The sequence below is a fragment of the Talpa occidentalis genome, unplaced genomic scaffold, assembly GCF_014898055.3.
Source record: "Talpa occidentalis isolate TD23 unplaced genomic scaffold, MPIMG_talOcc4v2.1 talOcc4.17, whole genome shotgun sequence".
NCBI classification, from domain to species: Eukaryota; Metazoa; Chordata; class Mammalia; order Eulipotyphla; family Talpidae; genus Talpa; species Talpa occidentalis.
The window spans coordinates 6892915-6917064 of NW_023601754.1; the positions used below are offsets into that span (position 1 = coordinate 6892915).

A 24150-nucleotide genomic window follows, 5' to 3' on the forward strand; every position below is an offset into this window, starting at 1 on the left:
CCTGTGCGGATTTTGTTTATAGTGAAAAGTCAGGTTTTTTTGTTTATAAATCTTGATTTTTCTCATTAGGACCAGACTAGGTATGCACATTTAAATAAAGAGAGTCAGTGTATTTGTCTGGAGACATTTATTTTGTGGCTCTAGGGTTCTGCCACCTTTCCAGGAAGAAGTGACACCTGAGCGGGTGCTGCATCACCCCTGCAAGTCTGTCTTCTCTCTATATGGCAGCAGATGTAGCTTATCATGTGGTCTTGGGGATTAGGGACCTGTGTCCTGCTTCAGGAATCCTTTTCCTGATCTGCAGCCCTTTCTTTTGTTTACTCTGAAGGAAGTGATGACTGCACAATACCAAAGTCCTTAGCACTAATCTTTGGCCTCTGTGAAAAGGAACCTTGTTTCTTATTTTTCTTCTTTTTTTTTTAAGATTGATTTATTCATGCTTACAAGAACTGGGATGCAGCCCAGATGTGCGGGAGGGTGAGAAGATTCACCAGAGACCCAGCAGGGAGCAGAACAGGCAGACAGACTGAAATACACTGCTGAGGGGAGCAGTGGGCGAGACAGGAGAGGTCTGCCGTGCCATGTGGGACTCTCCCTGGCCGGCTGGGATCGAACCTGTACTGCAGAGGCTGCAGACAGCTTCGCAGTGCTGCGCTCAATCACCTGCACCACCAGGGAGGCCCTTCTTCTTTTTTTAATATATATTTTATATGTCGTTCATTTTTGCACAATCTTTGATTTCTCCTCTCAGGTGTAGTCCCCATAGAATTCCTACCACCAAGTCACCTGTGATCCATCACCACAGTCTTTTGTGCTCTTTCCTCCCCTGTTCTAATCCCTGCCCCCCCCCCTCCCCTGCTGAATGTCTCAGATTTATCTTTTGCCTGCTTGTTTTGTTTTTGTTTTGATTTTTCCTGATTCCTTGTTTGAGGAACCTTGTTTCTAAATGCCTTTGTTTAAACATTATTTCCTCAGCTGCTGTGAGGCAGTTGGGTGGGAAACACAGCAAATCCTGAAGAGCCCTGTACTGGTGGTGGAGTCTGCTTCTCTTGAGGAAAGATAAATTTCATTCTGCTGAGAGTCATATTGACATGCTGATTAATACCTGAGTCTTTAGCCTGTGGTCTCCAAATTCCCCCTTTTTATCTGATGCGTTGGTAATCACAGTCTGAGGTATGTTTTGCTTATAAGCTTTCTTTTTTTTTTTTTTAAAGATTTATTTATTTATTTATTTATTTATTTATTTATTTATTTATTTATACAAGCACTGGGTACAGTCAGGAGGGTGAGAGAATTCACCAGAGCCAGAGAGGGGAGCAGAGCAGGCAGAAGGACCGAAGTACACTGCTGAGGGGAGCAGCGGGCGGCAGGAGAGGTCTGCGCGCCATGTGGGACCCTCCTCTGGTGGCCAGGGAGCAGCCGGGGATCGAACCAGCGCTGCAGAGGCTGCAGGCAGCTTCGCAACCCAGTGCTCAACTGCTGCGCCACTGGGGAGGCCCCTTATAAGCTTTCTTGAAAAAATTGACCATATTGGTCAGCATCACCAGCTCATACTCAGGCGCTCAGCTCACTGGAATCTAATAGCCTGTGTGGGTTCTCTGTAACCCCCACCCCCAAACCTACCTGAGTCTCCTGTTGCTGCCTTTGATGGACTCATTTGCTGACTTCAGAAAAGGGTAAGCGGGGGTGTTGGTGTGGCCCCTTGGCCCCTCAGAAGTGCACTGCTGAGGGGAGCAGCGGGCACAGCAGGAGAGGTCTGCGCGCCATTTGGGACCTTTGCCAGCGGCTGGGGATCGAACCAGCGCTGCAGAGACTGGGACCAGGGACTTTTGACATTGGGACCACCATGGGGCAGCCATGGAATCGCTGACCCTGACCAGCCATTTTCAAACATTAAATTCTACATGCAGTGAGGCTCTACAACTAGTACCCTGCAGTAAATGTCCCAAGGACATTCCACATGCACATGACACATTCCTGCTGCTTCCTAAACTGTCCCTCCTGCTGTGCTCCTGATCCTTTTGCTCGGGAGTCCAGGCAAGGGACTGGAGGGGTGCACTCACTCCTCCTGTCACTTCTTGTATCCAGCCTGCTGTTCTTGTCCTGCTGCTGTCTTTCCATCCCATTCCCCTGTGTGGACTGCCACCTCCTCACTGGCCCTTGTAGTCAGTCCCCTTTGATGCTCCTCTAGTTCAGCCTCACATTTCTTTCTAAGCAGATTGTCGACCTCTTTTTCTTTTGATCGCTTCTTTTCACCTCCCAGGAAGGTCCAACCCCTTACATGTGCTGCTTTCCAGAACCTGTCTCCTGACCAAAACTTCAGTCCCCACCAGCCCTGTCTCCATTTCATACAGTCATCCCCAGGGACCAGCTCCTACTCTAGCCCTTTGGGCCCCTGAATGTGTTATTCTGTCTGCCTGAAACACCATTGCCACCTTTCTCACCTGACTCGTTCTGACTTCAAATTCAGCATGGGGGTTACCTCCCTAGGCTTTTTCTAGCCCCTGCATCATTCCCCATATAGCTACTATTGTCTCTCAAGCCCAACCCTTACCATGCTAGATTGAAGTTACCTGTTTTATGCTTGTCTCTTCATTTATATTTTGAATTTTTTTAAAGATTTATTTTTTTTAAGATTTATTTATTTATACAAGCACTGGGTACAGTCAGAAGCACGAGAGGGTGAGAGAATTCACCAGAGGCAGAGCGGGGAACAGAACAGGCAGACTAATGTATTGAAATACACTGCTGAGGGGAGCAGCGGGCGGCAGGAGGGGTCTGCGCGCCATATGGGACCCTCGCCTGGCAGCCGGGGATCGAACTGGTGCTGCAGAGGCTGCGGGCAGCTTCGCAACCCAGCATTCAACCAACGTGCCACTGGGGAGGCCCATGATTTATTTATTGAGAGAATTCACCAGAGCCAGAGCGGGGAGCAGAGCAGGCAGAAGGACCGAAGTACACTGCTGAGGGGAGCAGCGGGCGGCAGGAGAGGTCTGCGCGCCATGTGGGACCTTCGCCAGCGGCTGGGGATCGAACCAGCGCTGCACAGATTGCAGGCAGTTTTGCAGCCTAGTGCTCAACCACTGCGCCACCAGGGAGGCCCTATATTCTGAATTTTTTGACATTGGGATCCTGTCTTAGTCATTTCTGTGTTCTTAGCAGATGTCTGACAAATGTTTGATCTGAATTGATCATTTATTGCCAACTTTGTATGTCATAATTAATAGGAAATTGCCAGCTCTTTCCTTTTAGAGGAAAGACTTAGAGGAAAGCAGCCTGGGTAGCAGGGACCCCTGTAAAGCAGTGCTGTAGCTCTGAGCTGACTGGTCACAGGGTATCAGTAGGTAGAGCATCTCTGGGAAGCAGATGGGAAGACCCCTGCATCCTCATCCCAGAGAAGCAGCGTCCCAGCCCATGGCCTGAGTCACAGTGGAGGAAACTAAGATAGCGATGTCTTCCCTGAGTTCAAGGCCCGTTCTGCCTCGTGAGTGACACCCAGGCTAGTCTGGAGACTCTCTGCTGGTGGTGTGTTAAGGCTTGTGCTCCCAAGTTTACTGAGGTTGGTTTCAACCAGCCCTAGGACTTGTTGTGGCCTTTTTAGCCATCGTTTGTTGAGCTGGGAAAGTGGGAGGCCCTGGAACAGGGTGTTACACCGGGAGAGTGAAGAAGGTGCATTAGCAAAATCGTGGGAGTTAGCCAGGAAAGAGCAAAGGTAGGGCAAAGACCCAGGCAGGGGGTTGGGTTTGTTGCTGGGAAGGTCAGGGTGAGAGGAGATCACCCCCTGTAGGAGGTGGAGGGGACCAGGAGAGAGATCAGTGAGGAAGGCTTTGGAGAAGTGGCTTTCTGAGCCTTGGTGGAAGATAGTGTTGGAGAGCAGACCTCCAGCACTCACACCCCCGTTTCAGAAAAGATGAGTCAGAGGAATGATTTTAACATATAAAAAACAGGACTTCAATTAGGATAAGGGACCCAGGCAGGGTACGGAGGAGGGTGGGGGCAGTGATAGCTGAGCCTGGCGCCTGTTCCTGGCCCTCTCTCGAGGTTGAGGAGCAGTGAAAGAATCAGACCCTGAAAGATGTCAGCCACGACCATGGAGCTCAGCTCCGGTCTTTCGGCTGGACCCTCCACTGAGCCTGGGCACCCAGCGTTCGGAAGCCAGAGCCGTCCTCCTTGCCTGGGACCCACATCCGTATCAGGTCTGCCGTCTTCCTCGGGCTGGCAGTACTGAGGGGCCGGGGAGAGTGGGTGAGAGGATGACTGGTGTCTCCTCAGAGGACGTGTGCTGATTTGCCCCTCATCTCTCTCACAGGTGTAGACGGGGCACTGCCTGCAGAGCAGGTCCTGCCAGCCTCGCCAGAGAGGATGCCCCCGTGTCCGTGATGGGCTGTGGGACAAGCAAGGTCCTTCCTGAGCCGCCCAAGGATGTCCAGCTGGATCTGGTCAAGAAGGTGGAACCCTTCAGTGGCACAAAGAGTGATGTGTACAAGCACTTCATCACGGAGGTGGACAGTGTTGGCCCTCTCAAGGCGGGGTTCCCAGCTGCCAGTCAGTTTGCAACCCCCTGTCCTGGTCCCCCCACTACCGGCCACACAGAGCCTCCTTCAGAACCACCACGCAGGGCCAGGGTGGCTAAGTACAGGGCCAAGTTCGACCCCCGTGTGACAGCCAAGTATGACATCAAAGCCCTGATTGGCCGAGGCAGTTTCAGCAGAGTGGTCCGCGTGGAGCACCGGGCAACCCGGCAGCCATATGCCATCAAGATGATCGAGACCAAGTACCGGGAGGGACGGGAGGTGTGTGAGTCCGAGCTGCGTGTGCTGCGCCGGGTTCGCCACGCCAACATTATCCAGTTGGTGGAGGTGTTTGAGACACAGGAGCGCGTGTACATGGTGATGGAGCTGGCCACTGGTGGAGAGCTCTTCGACCGCATCATCGCCAAGGGTTCTTTCACTGAGCGTGATGCCACGCGGGTGCTGCAGATGGTGCTGGACGGCGTCCGGTATCTGCACGCACTGGGCATCACACACCGAGACCTCAAGCCTGAGAATCTCCTCTACTACCACCCAGGCACTGACTCCAAGATCATTATCACTGACTTCGGCTTGGCCAGTGCCCGCAAGAAGGGTGACGACTGCCTGATGAAGACCACCTGTGGCACGCCCGAGTACATCGCCCCCGAGGTGCTGGTCCGCAAGCCCTACACCAACTCAGTCGATATGTGGGCGCTGGGCGTCATTGCCTACATCCTGCTCAGTGGCACCATGCCCTTCGAGGACGACAACCGTACCCGGCTGTACCGGCAGATCCTCAGGGGCAAGTACAGTTACTCGGGGGAGGTGAGTCTGTCCCGTCCAGGGAGTGTGGGCGTGTATGTGGGGGTGAATGCCCTCGCTCTCGATCAGGGGGATGTGCCATGAGGGCCATGTTTGTGGGGGTCAGACAGGTAATGGAAGAATGATGAAGTTAGATCAGTAGGGCGGCTCTCCCTTGTCCCCTAAAAATGAGCCCTGAGACAAGGACTCGCGAGGAGGTAGCTTATTTTATTTTATTATTTTTTTAAAGATTTATTTATTATTTATACATGCACTGGGTACAGTCAGAAGCACGGGAGGGTGAGAGAATTCACCAGAGCCAGAGCGGGGAGCAGAGCAGGCAGAAGGACCGAAGTACACTGCTGAGGGGAGCAGCGGGCGGCAGGAGAGGTCTGCGCACCATGTGGGACCCTCCTCCGGTGGCCCGGGAGCAGCCGGGGATCGAACCGGCGCTGCCGAGGCTGCGGGCAGCTTCGCAACCCAGCGTTCAACCGCTGCGCCACCGGGGAGGCCCGCAAGGAGGTAGTTTATTTGGGTCGTGATTCCAGTAAGCACAAGTGAAGGGCGGGGAGAGTGAGGCAGAAAGGGAGAAAGCCAGTAAAGGGCAAGTGAGGGAGTGGGCTGCCACTGTGGGTCACTGGAACTCAGCCTCTCTGGGGGCTCAGTGAATAACCGTGTGGAGTGTGCCTCAGAATCACACCATTGAGGGACAGGGACGTGGGTGGTTTTGAATCTGCTGACTCCTGTGTGAGTCAGGAATTTCTTTGGGGGCGTTAAATCCCTGGCACTTCCGGGCTGTCCTGAATGCCAGCTAGCGCTGGAGAAAGTCCTCAGTCAGAGAAGCAGAGCGGTGCAGGCACTGGTCGTGGGCACATGCCCCGGAGCACCACGGCGGCAGGTGAGCTCCGGTGGCTGAGTGGACGTGGGGCAGGGCCCCCACAGCATCTGTTCTGTGACCAGGCCCTGTCTAAAGGAGCAGCCGTTCCTCATCTCAGCGCGGTCTTGCCATTCAATAGTGACGCCCCCTTGCACCCAGACCTAGTTATAGCAAGACAAGCCAGAAAACCTGCAATCTAATTCACGTATTTGTGCAGTACCTTGTGTGCCAGTAAACACTAACCACTAACCTGCTGGCCAGATTCAACCGACAATGTCCTTGGATCCACTGGTAGGCCTGATGCCTGAAAAAATCGGTGAGGTTTTAGCACTGCTGGGAGCTGAATGAAGGAAGGTGCAGAAAAAGAGCTGCTTGGTCCTTCGGCAGGATGCTCCTGGGATAGGTGAGGAGGCTGACTGGGGGAGGCAGCGAGTGCTGCATGCTAGAGCTTCACTGTGCTGGGCAGCCTGTGAAGAAAAGAATGTGTGACGTGTTATGTGGGAGGGGAGTGGAGTGGAGCTTTGCTGGCCACAGGATTCTGATAAGACCATTTCCCTAAGTGCACCCAAGGGCTGCTCCCCAGCATTCCCCTCAGACCTGGGCCTGCCAAGGCACTGTCCTTGTCTCCTGAACAAACTACATGGAGGTGAGGGAGGTCTGGGACCTGTTCCCTGTGTGGCCCAGATTTTCTCCCAGGCACTTGGGGCCCTCTCTAGCCCCAGTCAGCTGGCCCAGGAGTTACCCACAAGCCTCACACCAACTTGCCTTTAGCGCTCAAGGTGCTGCTGGGCTCCGTCACTCCCTGTCAGCTTCTAGACACAGTCTGAGATCAGTCCAGGTCTTCCTTTCTGTGTGAATGGGGGCTGGCACTCCTTAGTGGATCCCCAGGTCATGTGTCTCAAGGGTGGTATGAGGAAGGGAGAGAAGCCTTCTGCTTCAGGCTAGCTCTCTCGTCAGCATTAGGTGAAGGAGAAACTGGGACGTGCTCCTGCTTGTCCTGAAGTTTCTCATGTTTTCTTGCTCTAAATGGATTCATCAAAACAAAAGCTGACTGTCCAGGACGCCCTGACGTTGGTGGGTCAGTCATAGTCACGTCCTGCTCATCCTCTGGGCTGGGTGTCTTCAGAATCCACGTGTTCAGAAGACCCAGAATCTACCAAAGGCAGTGTTACGCCGAGGCTTTGCCTGACTTGCTGTGTTCTGGGAGCTTCAGCCCCAGAAGCTCTGTGGGGTGACAGGCTGTTGAGAGTCCAGCTGGCAAAAGGAATAGCATGCTTAGCTACAGGAGGGTGGGGGTTTCCCAAAAAGTGCTGACAAAGGAAAGCCTTTCCAGAAGTCCATAGATTCACCCAAGAGTTCCTGATTCTGGCAATTGTTGATCAGGCAGTTTATCTCATTGGAGCTTGCAGAGTCTTAATTAACTGGCTATTGATTATCTGTGGCTGGAGGATGACAAATGAATGGGGTGGAAATGGACTCAGGCTTCCTGTTCCTGATGTAGCCACAAGACTGGGTCCTGAGATGCTGCCTGCTGCTTTGCTGGAGTCACCAGGCACGGATCTGGGACTCTCAGTGGTGAAAGTCCACTCTCCAGCCTTTGGCTCCACTAGCCTTCATCTGAAACTAGGAGTAACAGTTTCCAGTTCCAGAATCAGATCCCTGGCCAGGCCTGAGAGCTCCTGTCTGTTACCAGGAGTTTGGCTAACTGAGAACAGATTCCACCACTGTGTGCAGAAATTCCTTCCGCAAGGTTTGAGGTGTGCATTCCTCACCTGACAGTGAGTCCCGTGGCACATTTCCTGCATCTACCCTCTGGTAATGATGTCCCCTTCTCCAGGCCCCGGCCAATATGCTTATGCCCCCTGGCAGCACCCTGCCAGACTGGTTTCTGCAAGCTGGAATAGAGAATTTCCTGCAGGAGGTGAACTTTGAGAAGGAGGTTCAGAGAAGGGGGTGTAGCTGACTGTCCTCCAGATGAACAGGAGATTGCTTGGGAGTAGTGCAGCAGACATTGATGGGACTGGGGTCAGGCCTAGTGTTTTTTTTGTTTAAAGATTTATTTTATTTATTTATGCAAACAAGAGATGGGGTGCAGGTCAGAGGTGTGGGGGGTGAGAAGATTCACCAGACACAGAGTGGGGAACAGAACAGTCAGATTGACTGAAATACACTGCTGAGGGGAGCAGTGGGTGAGACAGGAGAGGTCTGCTGCACCATGTGGGTCACCTCCTCTGCTGAACTCGTTCTTGAACTTGTGCTGCAATGGCTGCGGATAGCTTCATGGTGCTGCGTCTTAACCCCTTGTGACACCCGGGTGGCCTCCGTAGTGCTGAAACTTAACCCCTTGCGCCACTGGGGAGACCCTCTGGTGTTTGTTTTGGGGAGCTTTGTAGGACAGGAGGCTACTTAATGGATTCCAAATAATAGGTGGGAGAGAGTCTCCTAGGTTCTTGATAGTGTAGGGATACTAAGTGGGCACAGCGGGAGGAATTGCAGCCTGAGACGGGGGAGCCTGGCCTCCTGGGGATGTTTGGGGCAGCCCCAATCATCTGTAGGGCTTCTAGAGAATAGACTTCAAATGGTGTGTGTGAGCCATAATATAAGAAGATAAGGAGTGTGGGGCAGAGCCCCTGTGGCGGTGTTAAAGGAGCGCCTGCTGTTCAGAACAGATGAGGAGAGGCTCGCAGGCTTCGCTCTCGCCTGGAGGACATGTAGGGCCCCGCAGCCCCAGCTGGGACCCAGTGGTGGAGGGAAGCACAGCAAGTGGGCCCTCCTGCAGCACCCTGATACTCCAGATACTCTAGTCCCCAGCTCTGGCTTCGCACTGCATCCCATTCCTCACGCACTGTGGGCCCGAGGCAGTTGCTCTGGTCACCTCCTCACTAAGCTTTCGCTCGGGCTTTCCCTCCGCTGCCATGGTCAGCCTTAACATTCTGATCAGCTGTAAAAAGTCCCGTTCAGAGATCGCGTCCTTTAGGAATAATGCTGTTCTTTGCTGTTGCATAGTGCCTGCTGAGTGCCAGGGACGGGCTGAGGGTTCTACACCCAACCTGTGTAACCTCCACAACATTCCTGCCAGGTGGGAGTCATATCCCCACTTTACAGATGAGGAGACCGGGGCTAGTAAGGTTAAGTAGCTTGTCCCTGGTCGCACAGCTGGAGGGTGACAGGCCTGGGGTTTGAATCAGGCCATCTTGGCTTCAGAGTTCTTGGCTCTTCCGTCCGCACAGTCTGCTTCCCTGACACACACGCCTCAGCATGTTGCTGGAGTCTCTGTTTCAGTTTTCTCGGACTGGTGTCTGTGGGCATTTTTTCTTCCGCAGATGATAAGATCCTTGAGGCCAGCATTTATGTCAATATCTGTGCTCTCAGTGCTTTCTCTGAGGGTGCCCCAGCAGTTGCTGGTGATACCCTGAGAAATGCCCAAAGGTGACTGCTGCCAGGCAGGCTGGCTGCCCCTGCTGGTCGGGAGTGCTTTCTTCTTGATGTAGGACCCAAGGAAGTGGCTAGCCCACTAGAGATGCACTTATGAGGCTGCTGGTCAGATCTACTTATTAGCAAGTATAGGAATCTTGGCAGAAAAGGGGATGCTGGGAGGAGAAGGCCGTGCCAGATGATTTTGGGAGATGAAACCTGAATTTTTGCTCAGTGGCCAGAAGTACCAGAATGGAAAAGGCCACGCTAGGGTCACGTTGGAAGCGATGAGGGAATCCATTTGGCCAGCTGTGAGGACAGCCTCTGTGAGTGGGAGAGCAGTTTGAAGACACAAAGAGCCACCTTGAGAGGGAGCTTCCTGCCAAGGGAGGCCCCAGGAGGGCTGGAGCTTTCTTTCGAAAGGAGTGACTCAGAGGGTGAGTCACCATCTGCAGACCCGTACTCGGGGACTGTTAGGGTCCCACTAGCTGGGAGATGCTGTGATTCATTTGACATGAAATGTGATGTTGCTGGCCTAATGTCACTGCTTTTGTCAAGAGTTCTATTCCTAGCAGCAGGATGGATGAAGAGGCTCTTGTAGGATTGATGGCAGAATGATGCCATCAGCAGCTCTGTGTCTGCCGCGTTTAGCAACCTTTAATTGTCACCCTCCTCTGCTTGGGCAGTCTCTGAGCTGTGGGCGAGTCCAGGTGACTGCACCAGGAACAGGTGGGCTTGGGAAAAGGTTGTCACAGAGCATTCACTGTTCAGGAGACTGATGCTGCCGGGCAGGGGACAGAATCCTGGCGGAGAGGAAGTCTATTTAGGGTCCATCTGCCGCTAACTAGGGGATTGTGTTCATGGGAGACGGCTTGCCAGGCCTGGGACTCTGGACTGTGGGCTGAGCAACCATTCACTCGGGGCCTGTGGCCTCACCCCAGACTAGTGAGTTGGACCCTTTTGTATTTCCAAAAGCCCTGCAGAGTCCCCAGAGCCAGAGCTGGCATTTACATTCCCATGTCACTGCTCCCCAATTTCTTTTTTTTTTAAGATGTATTTATTTATGCATACAAGAACTGGGGTGTAAAACAGAGGTGCAGGGTGTGGAATAAGAGGGTCACAAGAGAGAGTGGGGAGCAGAACAGGCAGATGTACTGAAATACACTGCTGAGGGGAGCAGCGGGCGAGACAGGAGAGGTCTGCTGCGCCATGTGGGTTAGTTCCTGGGGGATCAAACTCATGCTGTAGCTTGATAGCACTGTCTTTAATGCCTGTGCACCAGGGAGGCCCACCCCCAATTCTTAAAGTACCTCTCACACTTGCCGTTTTGCCCTAGGGTAGTGAAGATAAAACGAGGCAGAGGAGGTGGCATGTCCTGGTGCTCTCCAGGGGAAGGGCGTCAGTGCTGTGGGAGCTGGTTACGCAGCCTGCTTCATATCCTCTGACGGAGCCGCTGAGAAAGCCCCTGAAAGGCCAGGAGTCATGGGGCGACTGCCTGGGGGCTGGAAACTGCTGGGGTGTCAGGCACAGAGTGGAAGGCAGGTGGCAAGCTTCCCAACTTGTGCATGGAGTCTGCTGGATGCTTTTGATTGCTCCTTCCCCATCTCCCGTGTGGCTGGAATCTGATGGCCCGCACCGCACCACTCTTCTCTCGCGGCCTCTGCCCCCAGAGCCGCGGATGGCTTTTCTTTGTCTGCCCCAACAGCTGACAGCACAAGAAAACACACACTGATTTAGAATCCTTTGCTGTGAGTCATCCCTAACCCTTCCTCCTGGCCTGCCTGAGGTGCCTTTGGCTGTCAGATGCTGGATGATGGTGTGGGGCTCTGTGCCAGGACCCATGAGGACAAGCAGATGCCCCCAACCTGTCCAGGAAGGATTGCTCTGGAAGGGCCATTCCTGCCTCACCAAAATTCCTGCTATACAGTAGATGTTAACCAGGTGATTCTCCCTCCTGCACTGTGGGAACAGACACTGTAGTGGGATCCCTGACTGGCTGTTAGGAGGTGGTGTGGCGGTGTGGTCCAGGGGGTTGGACAGGAGATACTCTTTGGTCCTGGGTGCTGCTGACCTCCTCCGGGTTAGAACTTCCTAGAGAAGGGCAGGGGGCCACTCTCATTGGGTTCTGAATGGAGAGGGATAGCCGCCCCTTCACGTGCCACCTCCGTGCTGCCACTTTGCTCCCAGAGTCCTGCCCTCCAGTGCGGCTGCCCTGGTTACACACTCCCCAGAGAGCAGTGCCTTCCTGTGGTGGCAGAAACAGATGCTCACGGCTCCCCACATTGCTGAGCTGCCATTCCTATGCAAGCTCCTTGCCCTGACCACCCTCAGCACTCCCTAACCCGGGCTTAGAGCCTCTTTGGTCACTGCTGTCTCCCACGCCCAGCCCTTCTCAGGCCTCTCCAACAAAGGGGTGAATCTGGCTTGTGTGCTGAGTGGTTACTGGTGCACCCTTGTCCACCCCCACTCCCCCCACTCTTGCTCTTTGCATTGTCTCCAGCTGGGTAGCATTGCCTTCTCACTGGGCCTGTTGCTTCCTCACGTCCTCTGGGAGCCTGGGAGCGTTGTCTCTCGCGCACATTCCTTTAAATCTGCTGCTGGCCTCCCACGCCCATCCCCTCCCACTGCCAGTGAGGGGACGCGTCTCTCCACTCAGGTGGATGGGACGGTGAGAGGGGACCTGGTGACAGGGGACCAGTCACCCTCCTCTGACCCTGCCTCTCCAGGCTCTCCTTCCCAGAGCACAGCCAGTTCTGTCCTTGCCGCGCCCCCGCTTCTCCTCTGTGCCTGCGGGCCTCGGCGTCTCCCTCTCCCTGTGCAAGTGTGGTGTCCAGTGTGGCTGGACTGCTGGGAGCAGAGGGTGTCATCGCCTTTGCCTCTCTACTCATCCTGCCATCCCGTGTTGACAGGTGCCTGCGCCAAGTCCTGTGTACCCCGCGGCACCGACCTCTGAGGACGAGGCCACAGTGTGGGCGACATGCTCACAGCCACCAGGGCTCCTGACTCTTTCGGTTAGAATGGAAGGACGTTTTTAAAAAAGCCAAACTGGGCCCTGGAATCCAACTAATATCGGCAGCGGAGCTGGGAGAAACCACACGCAGCAGGCTTCTAAATCCAGAGCCTTCCAGGGCTGCCCCAGGACATTGTTTTTTTTTTTTCTTTCTTTTTTTTTTTTTTTTTAAAGATTTATTTATACAAGAACTGGGGTACAGACCAGAAGTGTGTGTGTGTGGGGGGTGATAGAATTCACCAGAGATAGAGCAGGGAGCAGAACAGGGAGATGGACCGAAGACACTGCTGAGGGGAGCAGCGGGCGAGGCAGGAGAGGTCTGCCACGCCATGTGGGACTCTCCCTGGCGGGCCGGGAATCGAACCTGCACTGCAGAGGCTGCGGACAGCTTCACAGAGCAGCGCTCAACCCGCTGCGCCACCGGGGAGGCCCCTGCCCCAGGACATTGTTAAAAGCAGGACATGCCAGCATCCCTGTTTGCACAGCAAGCACTCAGCATCCTTCCTGATTCCTGGGTGGTGCCTTACCCCCAACCCCGGCCCTGTCCTTCATTTTGTGGCTGCGGGGCAGGCACAGATGGGGTTGCAGTCTTGCATTGTTATTCATACACGGCTTTCCTAACCTTCGGGTTATCATGCCTGTTCTCAGTTTTATCTTCATTCTCTGCCTCTTTTTAAAACTCCATTGTCTTCCTTCTTTTTCTCTCTTCAGGCTCTCTTCCCCAACGTCCTTCTCTTTTCTGCTGCTCAGCCCCCGCCCACCCCCTGCCGGGTCCCAGGGTGGTGGCCTCTGTCTGGTCTGGAAGCCCTGGCACCAGGATGGTGAGTGTCTTGACCAGAGGAGGGGAGGCGGCTCCACTGTCCGAGGCTGAGTCTGCTGGGTGGTTCAAAACACTTTTCCTGTGAGCACAGAGGAGAAGGGTGACGCTGCAAGGGCAGGACTGGCCCGGCGAGGCAGGGCCCGATGAGGGTGACTGGGCCAGGTCGCCTCTCACCAGGTCACCTCAGCAACAACATCCCGTGTGCTGTTCTTGTCATACTAATAGCTTTGCTTTGTTTCCTAGAATTCTCTCTGTGCCCTTTCCTTTGCTCCCATTCAGGCCTGTAAGTGCAGGAAGGAGGCCTCCAAGGGTGGGAAAGTTGGGCCTGAAAGAACATCTCAAGACAAAGCTAAGGGAAGAATTGAGTCATGGACGCAGCGCCCAGACTTCTTTCCTCCTTCCTGTCCTTAACCACTCTTTGGTGGAGCTCCCTTCTCTGCCAGAGAACCTTCCCCAGAGTCATCACAGACTGGAAAAGAACCCGGAGAGGTCAAGGGGTCAGATTAATTCAGATCTTAGATGCTCTTCTGTTCCTCACATGCAGCCAAATGAGGACAGACACTTGAGTCTGTCACCCAGGTGCCCTTCAGAAGAGACACTGTGCCTTTTCCCCTGCGGGAGACCGGTCAGACCTGCCACCAGAGGGAGTCTAGGGCAGGTCCTGTTGCTGGGTTTGCTGCTGGAAAGAAGCAGCTTTCTTTTTTTTTTTTTTAAAGATTTATTTATTTATTTATACAAGCACTGGGTACAGTCAGAAACGCAGAGAGGGTGAGAGGATTCACCAAGAGCCAGTGGGGAGAGCAGAGCAGGCAGACTGATGAAGTACACTACTGAGGGGAGCAGCGGGCAGCAGAAGAGGTCTGTGTACCATGTGGGACCCTTGCCCAGCAGCCGGGGATCGAACCGGCGCTGCAGAGGGGATCGCAGCCCAGCGCTCAACCGCTGCGCCACCAGGAGAGGCCCAAGAAGCAGCTTTCTCCTACAGGCTGGAGAGCTGGCTCCAGCCATGGTTCCCTTAGCCCTTGGGCTCAAGGTGACACCGCTGGTGGTGGTCTGGACACTTTTCTTGCTAGGCCCTTGTGACATTAGAGCAAGTGAAAGGTACTGAGGAGGAGGGAGGTGCAGTGGGAGGTTGTCTTTCAATTGGTGTCTCCCTCTGAAGGGAGAGTGGACTCCGCTGCTGAGGGGTGTGTCTTTGGTCCCACAGAAGAAGAAGGTGAGGAGGGTGAGGTTGGTAAGGAAGTGCTTCCAGGAGAGGTCCCTTCCTTACTCACTGTTGGCGTCTCTGCTCTTCAGACATTAGGAATGGCAAGGGAGGGGGGTGGGGCTCCCTGGTGGCACAAGGGGTTAAGCGTCAGCACTATGAAGCAATCTGCAGCCACTGCAGCACGAGTTCGATCCCTGGCCAGGGAGCAACCCACATGGTGCAGCAGACCTCTCCTGATTCACCCACTGCTCCCCTCAGCAGTGTATTTTAGTCAGTCTGCCTGTTCTGCTCCCCGCTCTGTCTCTGGTGAATCCTCTCACCGCCCCCCCCCCACACCTCTTGCCTACATTTATTTATGTACACATACATAAATAAATCTAAAAAGAAAAAAAAAAACAGACAGACCTACTGAAATATACTGCTGAGGGGAGCAGTACCAACACAGGAGAGATCTGCTGCGCCATATGTGTGTTAGCTCCCTGGCTGGGGATTGAACTCAGGCCATAGTGGTGATAGTCCTGATACTTAACCCCTAGGGCACCAGGGAGGTTCCCGTCCCTTCTGTCAGCCGACTGAGACCCGAGTGTCCTTCCCCGGAACTGGCAGTTAGAGCAGGGGAACCAAAGGATGTGGCTTTAGTCACTTTTCTTTTTCTCATGCCACATTGCTCTCAGGCCAGTCTCTCGTAGTCACAGACACATTCAGGTGGCTCCAGAGACCCTGGCACATTAGGGAAACAGGTGGCCGGGTCTCCAGGTGTTGAACTTTCTTAGGAGATACTGCATAGGACTTGGCTGCAAGCATGGCCTGGGCGTGAGCCTTGGTTTTCATTTTTTGAGCTCTGTTGGAAATCTCAGCTGGACTTTCCAGTGCTCCTGTTCTGCAGGGCCTCCTGAGTCCCTGCCCTGCTGTCAGGGAGCCCTGTAGGGACTGCCTGCCTGTGTCTGGACTGCCTCACTTCCTTTGCCAGCTCCTCAGTGTGTGAGGGTTAGGCTGCGTGCCACTAGCACAGCTTGGCTTTTAGGTCCAGATGGCTTGAGCCACATTGGCTTGGGGCACTCACCTAGCCTGGTGTCTCCTAGTTCTTCAAAGATGGGGGGAGGGGGCCTGTCAGGAAGTCTGGGCTAGACCGCAGACAATGAGTCCATCAGCATTCTGCACACTACGCATGGACAAAGTAATTGGAGAGGCGCGCCTCTGGGGGAGCAGGAGGGGTGGATCAATCTGGCTCGCCTTGGTACTAACAGGCCAGGCGCTCGACCAGCAGCAGGGGTCGATGCCTGCTGTGAGCCTGTGCCACTCTGCAGATGGAGATGGTTAAGCCCACCAGCAGGGTCTGTGAAAGGCCCAGCTCAGCCTGCATAGGACTGGTTTGGAGCTTCAGGGGGCCTTGGTTTGCCTGGGTGTGGATGTGAAGTGGGGGGCCTGTTCCTCCTGTCCACCTAGGTGCAGGCTTCTGGCTTATGAATCTAGCACCGCTGTTTGTCCTCTGCAGAGGAGCTGGCCCCCTTCCCTCCTGGCTGGAGCAGCGACACAGTCCTTGTCCCTGCCGCATTTGGGCTAGTCTGGGTTGCCATCTGCGTCTTGGGGCTGTTTTGCCAGCAGCCCACATTGCGCTGTGGTGTGTTCCCCACTGCTTTCCTTTTCTCAGAGACCATGAAAATGCAGAGCGCACTGGTATTCCCATGAGTCAGCTCTTCAGCTTTAGGTTTGCTGTGCCCATCAGTCCTGTTTTTTGTTTGTTAAGAATGATCCCTTTATTATAAGATTTTTATTTTTATTTTTATTTTTTTAAAGATTTATTTATTCATGCATACAAGAACCGGGGTACAGGCCAGATACACGGGAGGGTGAAAGGATTCACCAGAGACAGAGCGGGGAACAGAACAAGCAGACTGACTGAAATACTCAGCTGAGGGGAGCAGTGGGCGAGACAGGAGAGGTCTGCTGCGCCATGTGGGATCCTCGCCAGCCAGCCGGGATCGAACCCGCGCTACAGAGGCTGTGGACAGCTGCACAGTGCTGCGCTCAACCACCTGCGCCACCAGGGGAGGCCTGTAAGATTTTTTTTTTTTTTTTTTAAAGATTTATTTTTATTTATTTATTTATTTATTTTATTTATACAAGCACTGGGTACAGTCAGAGGCGCGGGAGGGTGAGAGAATTCACCAGAGCCAGAGCGGGAAGCAGAGCAGGCAGAAGTACCGAAGTACACTGCTGAGGGGAGCAGCGGGCGGCAGGAGAGGTCTGCGCGCCATGCGGGACCCTCCTCCAGTGGCCGGGGAGCAGCCGGGGATCGAACCGGCGCTGCAGAGGCTGTGAGCAGCTTCACAACCCAGCGCTCAACCACTGTGCCACCGGGGAGGCCCAAGATTTTTATTTTCTGTAGAAGAACTGGGGTGTAGGCCAGAGGTGCAGAGGGTACAAGGATTCACCAGAGACACAGTGGGGAACAGAACAGGCAGATTGTATTTCAGTACTGAAATACACTGCTGAGGGGAGCAGTGGGCTAGACAGGAGAGGTCTGCTGCGTCATGTGGGTCACCAGCCTGTCTGGGGATTGAATTCAGGCTGACACAGTAGGCCTTCGCTGTGGTAGCGCTGAGACTTAGCCCCTAGGCCACCAGGAAGACCCAGTAGCCCTGTTTTGCCTGCTGCTTTCCATCTCTCTCACTTTTTTTTTTTAAAAGATTTATTTATTTATGCATACAAGAACTGGGGTACAGGCCAGAGGTGTGGGGGTGGGGTGAGAGACAGAGACAGAGTGGGGAACAGAACAGGCAGACTCACTGAAATATGCTGCTGGGCGGAGAGCAGTGGGCGAGTCAGGAGAGATCTCCTGCGCCATGTAGGTAGCTCCCTGGCCGGGGATTGAACTCGTGCTGTGGTCGCTACGGATAGCTTCATAGGTTGAGTCTTAATGCCTTGCGCCACCAGGGAGGCCCCATGCTTTCCATCTCTTAAGCGAGTGAATAGGGGCCACGTTCTGTGTATCTGTGGTTGCCCCTTCAGTGGTTCCTTGTATCCATCAAGCCATATGGCTTTCTTGAACTGTGAGTCAGAAGCTACTAGAACAACTGTCTGTTCACCCTACATGTTGGCCTCAATACTGGCTCCAGGAGCTCTATAGACCTGCAAGGAAATGTGGACTGGGCTGCCTTTGTGGGAGGACTCTTGCTCCCTGCACCCCCACTACTCCCAGACAGCAAGGTATTTGCGGGCCTCCTTCTGCCACGTGTTCCTGAGACCCTGACTCTCCTGGTCCTGAGGGCCAGCATTTCCCCAGGAATCACTAGGAACTGGCCTGTAGGTGAGGAAGACCCTGTTAGGTGGCTGTTAGGAAATGTGATTTCCTTTGACTTTCAGTTTAGCCCAGTATAAGTTGAGATTTGCTCCCCAAAGGGCAGCTAAGGATAACAACTGCAGCTGGACCTGCCCCTTCATCAGAACTCTGGATAAGTGTTCTCCCTGCCCACCCCCTGCACAAGGGCATGCGAGGAGTAGGAGGTCCAGGGAGCCAGAATGGGGGTAGCTGGGGTCAGTATTTAAGTCCCTGCTGAAGGGACATGCAGCTGCCCCAAAGGTGGACACTCACTTTACCGAGTCCTCTGAAAAGTGTGTTCAGAGGTTCCCCCAAGTGAAGGCTACCACGGGGTAGCACAGGCAGACCTCACCAACCGGAAAGGAGGGAGATGGCACCCTCGGCATCCCAGCCAAGCCATTGCAGCAAAGGTCTGAGCTGCCCACTTTGGGGAGAATCAGAGCCCATACCAAAGTGGTTCCAGGGGATGCAGGGGTACAGAGCAGTGCTTCATCTGCCCTCCTTCAGCAGAGGGGCCGAGGGGCTTGACCTGCCTGCGCCTCACAGCCTGCAAGCAGCTCCGAGAGGCCAGCCCACCATAGGTTGTTTACTCTCTGCGTGTGTATCGCTGAGTACCTCCTGTTTGCCTAGCGCCAGGTGCTAGGTCTCTTCCAGCTCAGCGCTGTCTAATGAGAACAACAAATTGGAAATTGCTGGAATAATTGCTTAGCACCAGGGAGTGAGAGGGAGTCTGAACAAGCTTCCTTTACCCTATATATTGAAGGACTCAGCCAGGTGAAGGCTAGCTCTGCCTGCCGAGGCCGGGAGATGCACAGCTGCTTGGTGTGCAGCTGAGACCAGGCAGCCATGGGTACATGTAGCTGAGCAGACTTTTGGGCCTCCCTGGGGACAGAATATTCTGAAATGAGGCCAGCACACAACCCTGCCAGGACCCCTTGCATGGCTGAAAGAAGTCATGCAGACTGGAGAGCGCCCTGAAAAGGGTCCCTGCCCAGTTCCCAGGAGCCCCCGGTCCTCTCAAGTTCCTGTGAATTGCTTCCTTTTCTTCCCATGACTGGGCCGGGGGTCAGGGGGAGCTGAGGCTGAGGCTAATGGCCAGGAATGCAGACGTTGTCCACCATCACTGTGTCAGTTGGAGGGAGGGTGGACCCTCTCTGTAAGGACTAGGGAGTTTATTGGAGTGACCTGGTATGCGCACCAGGGATTAGACTCTGATGTGACTCAGGATGCGTTGGAGGGTTGTGTCATTTTCTTTAAGCCTTGGTGAGTTCTAGTGATCTGGGGCAGGTTGGGGGGGTCTTGACAGGGCCTCCCTCCCTGAGCTAGGTTTGGAGTCCAGGGCACCTTAGAAGTATGTCCTTGGGGTGGAGAGTCAAGTCCTTCTTATGAGTTTCCTTGTTACCGGGAAGACCCACAGTCCTCTGTCCAGAGGAGCCAGGCAGTACCTCTCTCGGGGCAGAGTGCAGGGCTGGGCTGCTGGGCAGACACAGTGCCATGGTGGTAGCTGTTGGCGGCGGGGGGGGGGTGGGTCGTATTGAGTCTCCTTGTGCTAACCCTTGTCTTTGGCCTCTAGCCCTGGCCCAGTGTGTCCAACCTGGCCAAGGATTTCATTGACCGCCTGCTGACTGTGGACCCTGGCGCCCGTATGACTGCACTGCAGGCCCTGAGGCACCCGTGGGTGGTGAGCATGGCAGCCTCTTCATCCATGAAGAATCTGCACCGCTCCATCTCCCAGAACCTCCTTAAACGCGCCTCCTCCCGCTGCCAGAGCACCAAATCTGCCCAGTCTACGCGTTCTAGCCGCTCTACACGCTCCAACAAGTCTCGCCGAGTGCGGGAGCGGGAGCTACGGGAGCTCAACCTGCGCTATCAGCAGCAGTACAATGGCTGAGCCTCGGCCTGGTCCAGACAGCGTGCTCCCGGCCCGGCCACGCTCTGCTGCGCCATCTGGGCCCAACCTCCTCTCTGGAGACTGGCCTGTGTGGCTTGTGGTAGGTGACTATCTGACCCCAGCCCTTTCTCTGCCTTCAGTAGCCCCCATCCTCATCCTGGGCCAGAGCCTGGTGTGAGAGTGGAGGGAGCTCAGGGTCTATGAGTCCCCTTAACTGGGAGCCTGGCCTGGCAACAGATACTCCTTTTGGTTGGTAGCTGATCTGATATAGTTGGGGGAAAGAGCAGGACCTGACCCTCAGTCTCCCTCAACCTTGGCTCTTCCCCTAGAGGAAAGGGAAATGTAGTGCCAGGTAGAGGGTATCCTGTGGTCCCAGGACTCTTTGGGACAGTTACTTCTGGAAATCTCTTTTCTCTACTTGCCTCACACCCCCACCCCACCCCGCTGCCCCATTCCATGGCATCCCAATCAAGATGGTACTCCACTGAGAGGCCCAGCTGTGCACGAAGCTTGTGCCTTGAACAGAATCTCAATCCCTGGCTAAGTCTAAACAGACCCCCACCTCTCAGTCAAGATCTGTCTTCCTTCATGGTGCCCCAGGGGCCCCTCCTGGCCCCAGGACTTGCTAGCACATTCGGTAGGGCTATGCATGATCGTAGCCATTCTGGGCTGTGGCCATGTGGGTAGCAGGCTTGCTCCAGGCTCCAGACTGCCTCTGCCACTTGAGAGGTTTTGTGTCCACTATTCTCGGTGCCTTTTTTGCAGAGCCCACCGCTACCTCCCTCCCTTCCCCCACCCCTTAGATGCCCATCTATTCCCCAGGTGCCTCCTTCCCACTGTGGGGGATTAAAGTGAACCCCACTGCTGCTACCTGGGGTGTGGGGGCACCTGGGCCAAGGCAGAGGACACCGGCTTCCTAGGGAAAGCCCTGTTAGGGTTCCAGAGTCAGCCCCGACGCCCCCTTGCTACTGCCGGTTGCCACTTCCTTTCAGTCAGCTCCCTCCTGTGCAGCTGCATGAAGGCGCCACCTAGTGTCTGGTATGATGTGGGCCGCCTAGAAATGAGCTTTACCCTTCATCCTCCAAGAGGAAGGGGGAAGGAGGGAGCTGCTGCATTTAGGGAGGGTCCCCATGCTGCTCAGCTCTCTTCTGCTGAGCTTCTGTGCAGCAGCCCCTGGAACTTAGCCATACTGTGTGACCTGCCTCTGAACCTGAGTGCCTGGGGCACTGGCCTTCTCACAGCTGGGCTTTCCCGTCCAGTCTGTCCCTCTTCCTTTCACAGCATTAACCATGTAGTCTGGGCTCCACTGAGTCTCAGGCTGGAAGGAGCCCCTGGGGGAGGTGGGTGGAACTGGGTGGCTGCCTTCCCAGAGGCCTGAGCCAGACCATCCCCATGTCTGTGGTAGTGTCTTCCACCTAGCCCACACCGTACCCCTCTACCCCCACTCCCCCACCAAACTGGGCTGGAACCCAAGTCCCTTCCACTGCTGCTTTCAGTGAGTAGATAGGAGGCAGGGCCCGGCTTTCATCTTAGCTAGACTGCGGGGGCCCCTGCCAGCAGGGAGGGCTTGGCCCTTACTTAGTGCTTCCTGGTGGGTAGCCTTGAGCCAGCCCCCCCTCTTTCTATATGTGCCATCTCCAGTGGGGAACCAAGCCAGAGAGTCCACTCTGGGCCAAGTCTGTTGTGCCTTATATACCCCTTCCTTCTGTCCGGTGCCCCTGGCCCAAGGCAGTGGAGATCCCAAGCCCCATGGTCCCAGAATTCCTCTTACTTCCCCAAATGCCTCTGGGAGTTTGAGGGATTTAGTTCCTCTCTTGCCAGGATAGGCCCGGTCTGAAGGGAGGGTAGAGGGGGCTTGGAGACTCGGGCTTTTGATAGGCCTGCCTGGGCCTTCATGCTGTGGACCATGGATGGAAAATGTGCAGTTATTTATTTTGTGTACTCAGTTTGTAAATGTATCCTCTACTCAATAAACAGGCTGCCCTCCTCTGGGAAGGCTGCCCATTCATTCTGACAGTCCTGGCTCCTCTCTAAGGGGTTGCCCAGGAAGAAGAGGGGTGGGGGCCAGAAGCCCTTGACTCCACAGCACCTGCTGTGCCAGAAGACAAAGCCCAAGCAGCCAGTGGGACCCCCAGGAGTCTCTCCTTTCCCCTAAGCCAGGAGTACAGACAAGGAATCACCAAGGACAGAGCCTGGGATTTTTTATTGCATTGAGATGGGGCGGGGTGCAGCGACTGTAGTGAGCTCAGTTGTAGGCGATGACCTGGTTGATCCAAGCGCTGAACTTGCTAACGCGAGTGTACATGGCAGGTGCGTGCACGTTGCAGTTGCCGGTGCCCCAGGAGACGACGCCAGTGAGCACCCATGTGTTCCCCCTCAGGCAGACAAGAGGGCCTCCAGAGTCACCCTGAGGGAAGGAGAGGGGGGAGTCAGCATATGCAGCGGGGTGCCGCCGGATAGTGCAGAGGTACGCTGCCGGTGCTTACCTGGCACGAGGAGGCCCCTGCGCCACCTGCGCAGATCATGGAGTCGGTGATTTTTGAGCCCCAGTACTGCTGGCACTGACTCACAGTGACCAGGGGCAGGACCACCTGCTGCAGGCGTGCTGGGGTCACGTTGCCTGTGGGCCAGGAGGAAGCTGTTAGGCCCCCAGTGCCCCAATGGCTTGTCCCCTTCCCAGCTCTCACACCAGGGTTTTTTGACCTAACCTACCCACACCGCTGATGCGGCCCCAGCCGGTGGTGACACATGTGAGACCTGCGGGCAGCACGTCACTGGGGCTAGCCAGGCAAACAGGCGAGACCTGTGCGGTGTACCGGGCTGGGGAGGCGAGCTTCAGTAGCGTCATGTCATTGTTCATGGTGCTGGGGTTCCAGCTAGGGTGTGTGATAACCTGTAGAGCCAGGAAGGGACTGTGAAGGATGGGGGCGGACACAGGTCCTCAGGGTCGGGATGCTGAGGCGGGTAGACCAGGGCGTAGCCTGAATTCCACCCCTGGAGCCCAGGCCACTGGCACTGCCCATTTTTCCTTCGCGTGTCAGCAGTCCAGGCACTCACCCGAGAGATGGACAGAACCTGCACGGGCTCGGCGTTGGAGGAGCGGTCATACTCGCCCAGGACAGCGAAGTGGCGGCCAGCGCTGCAGCGAGAATGGGGTTGGGCAACCACAAGGAGGACAGAACAACAAGAGGGCCATGCTGGGGAAGGTGGGGGGGCGAGGTGGGCTGAGGCAGAGCAGGTGGGGAGGAAGCACTCACACGACATTGCAGTGGGCGGCAGTGACCACCCAATTGGGGCTGATGAGGGAGCCGCCGCAGAAGTGGAAGCCGGTGTTGTCCTGCGGTCAGGAGTCAGAAGTAAGGGTGGACTCAGGCTCCACTGGGCACAAGGCACCAGATTCCCTGCCCCACCCCGGGGGTGCATGTACCTGCAGGGACACCTGCCAGGGCCAGGAGCCAGGCACTGCGTTTTCACCATTGACGATCCTCTGGTTGGCGTTCAGCGCGGGTTTGATGGCAGGAACACCGCAGCCTGAACATTGGGCTGGTGAGGACCTACTGTCCACGCCCCAGCCCACCTGTCTTCTGGGTGTCCCCAGACTCTACAGCCCAGAGGGGTTCAAATGGAGGCCTCAGCGCTAGCCCTTCTCATTCTGGGTGGCTTCCTGGCCCCCATGGCCATCTTGGTCACCCCAGCCAGCCATCTGCCGGGTCCTGTCCCTCCTCCCACCTCCATTGCTCCCCAGTTCCAGCCCACCCACTTTTCTCCCGGGCCAGAGAGTCCCCTTGGGGCCTCAGCAGTCCATTCTGTACCCTCCATGCAGCCAGAGGGCTCTTCCTAAACTGGGTCCACCTTCACGTCTCAGCTCCAGGCCTAGCAGTTCCTGTCCCATTTATGAGACCAGCCTGTGCCCACCTCCCGCTGTCTCCCCGCCCTGGTGCTGGTCCTTTTTCCTTTGCCTACTTCGTCCAGCCTGGTCCCTTCCCTGAGCTCCTGGGTTGGTGCTAGAAACTGTTGCTCCTCAGGCTGTTTAGTCAGGGCTCCTCCGACCTACTTACCCCAAGAGGAACCGAGGAGGGCCAGGCTAAGGGTCAGGCTGAGCAGCAGCATTGTGGCAGATGTGAGGTCTTTGAGAACTGAGCCTGGCTTTATGGGTCTCCTTGTCCTTGGGCCGTAGTTTCAGGCCTGAGGCCAAACCAGCTGTGTGAACTCGGTGCCCTCCCATGCTCGGCTCAGGAGGGGTGTCTCTAGGCCAAGGTTCCTCATCCCGATCTGCACTTATCAGAGCCCAGGTGTG

At 55.2% G+C, this 24150-nt stretch overlaps 2 protein-coding genes across 5 annotated transcripts in view; one reads left to right on the plus strand and one right to left on the minus strand.

Moving 5' to 3' along the window:
* The window catches only part of PSKH1 (protein serine kinase H1), a 29259-nt gene extending 6967 nt beyond the window's left edge, over positions 1 to 22292 (plus strand). The window contains exons 2-4 of one of the 4 annotated variants that reach the window (XM_037515935.1): positions 4310 to 5336; positions 13325 to 13434; positions 19536 to 19623. In XM_037515935.1, coding sequence (XP_037371832.1) covers positions 4380 to 5336; positions 13325 to 13434; positions 19536 to 19587 — 1119 coding nt within the window. In that variant the 5' untranslated portion in view covers positions 4310 to 4379 and the 3' untranslated portion in view covers positions 19588 to 19623. The other 3 variants (XM_037515936.2, XM_037515934.2, XM_037515938.2) reach the window with 3 other exon arrangements.
* Positions 22015 to 24086, minus strand: CTRL (chymotrypsin like). The gene is made up of 7 exons (XM_037515939.2): positions 23912 to 24086; positions 23281 to 23384; positions 23111 to 23190; positions 22911 to 22992; positions 22566 to 22746; positions 22340 to 22473; positions 22015 to 22260 (listed from the first exon to the last, which is right to left on the minus strand). Exons 1-7 carry the CDS (start codon positions 23961 to 23963, stop codon positions 22099 to 22101), a joined length of 795 nt encoding a protein of 264 aa, XP_037371836.1. The 5' UTR covers positions 23964 to 24086; the 3' UTR covers positions 22015 to 22098.
* Between the last annotated feature and the right edge of the window lie 64 nt (positions 24087 to 24150).

Excerpts from the sequence above, each read along its gene's own strand:
- CTRL (XM_037515939.2), bottom strand. The coding sequence starts at position 23,963 with ATGCTGCTGCTCAGCCTGACCCTTAGCCTGGCCCTCCTCGGTTCCTCT. Across the intron at positions 23,191-23,280 it reads CCTGGCAGGTGTCCCTGCAG|GACAACACCGGCTTCCACTT; the intron begins GTACATGCACCC and ends TCCTGACCGCAG. Across the intron at positions 22,261-22,339 it reads CAGGGGCCTCCTCGTGCCAG|GGTGACTCTGGAGGCCCTCT; the intron begins GTAAGCACCGGC and ends TCCTTCCCTCAG.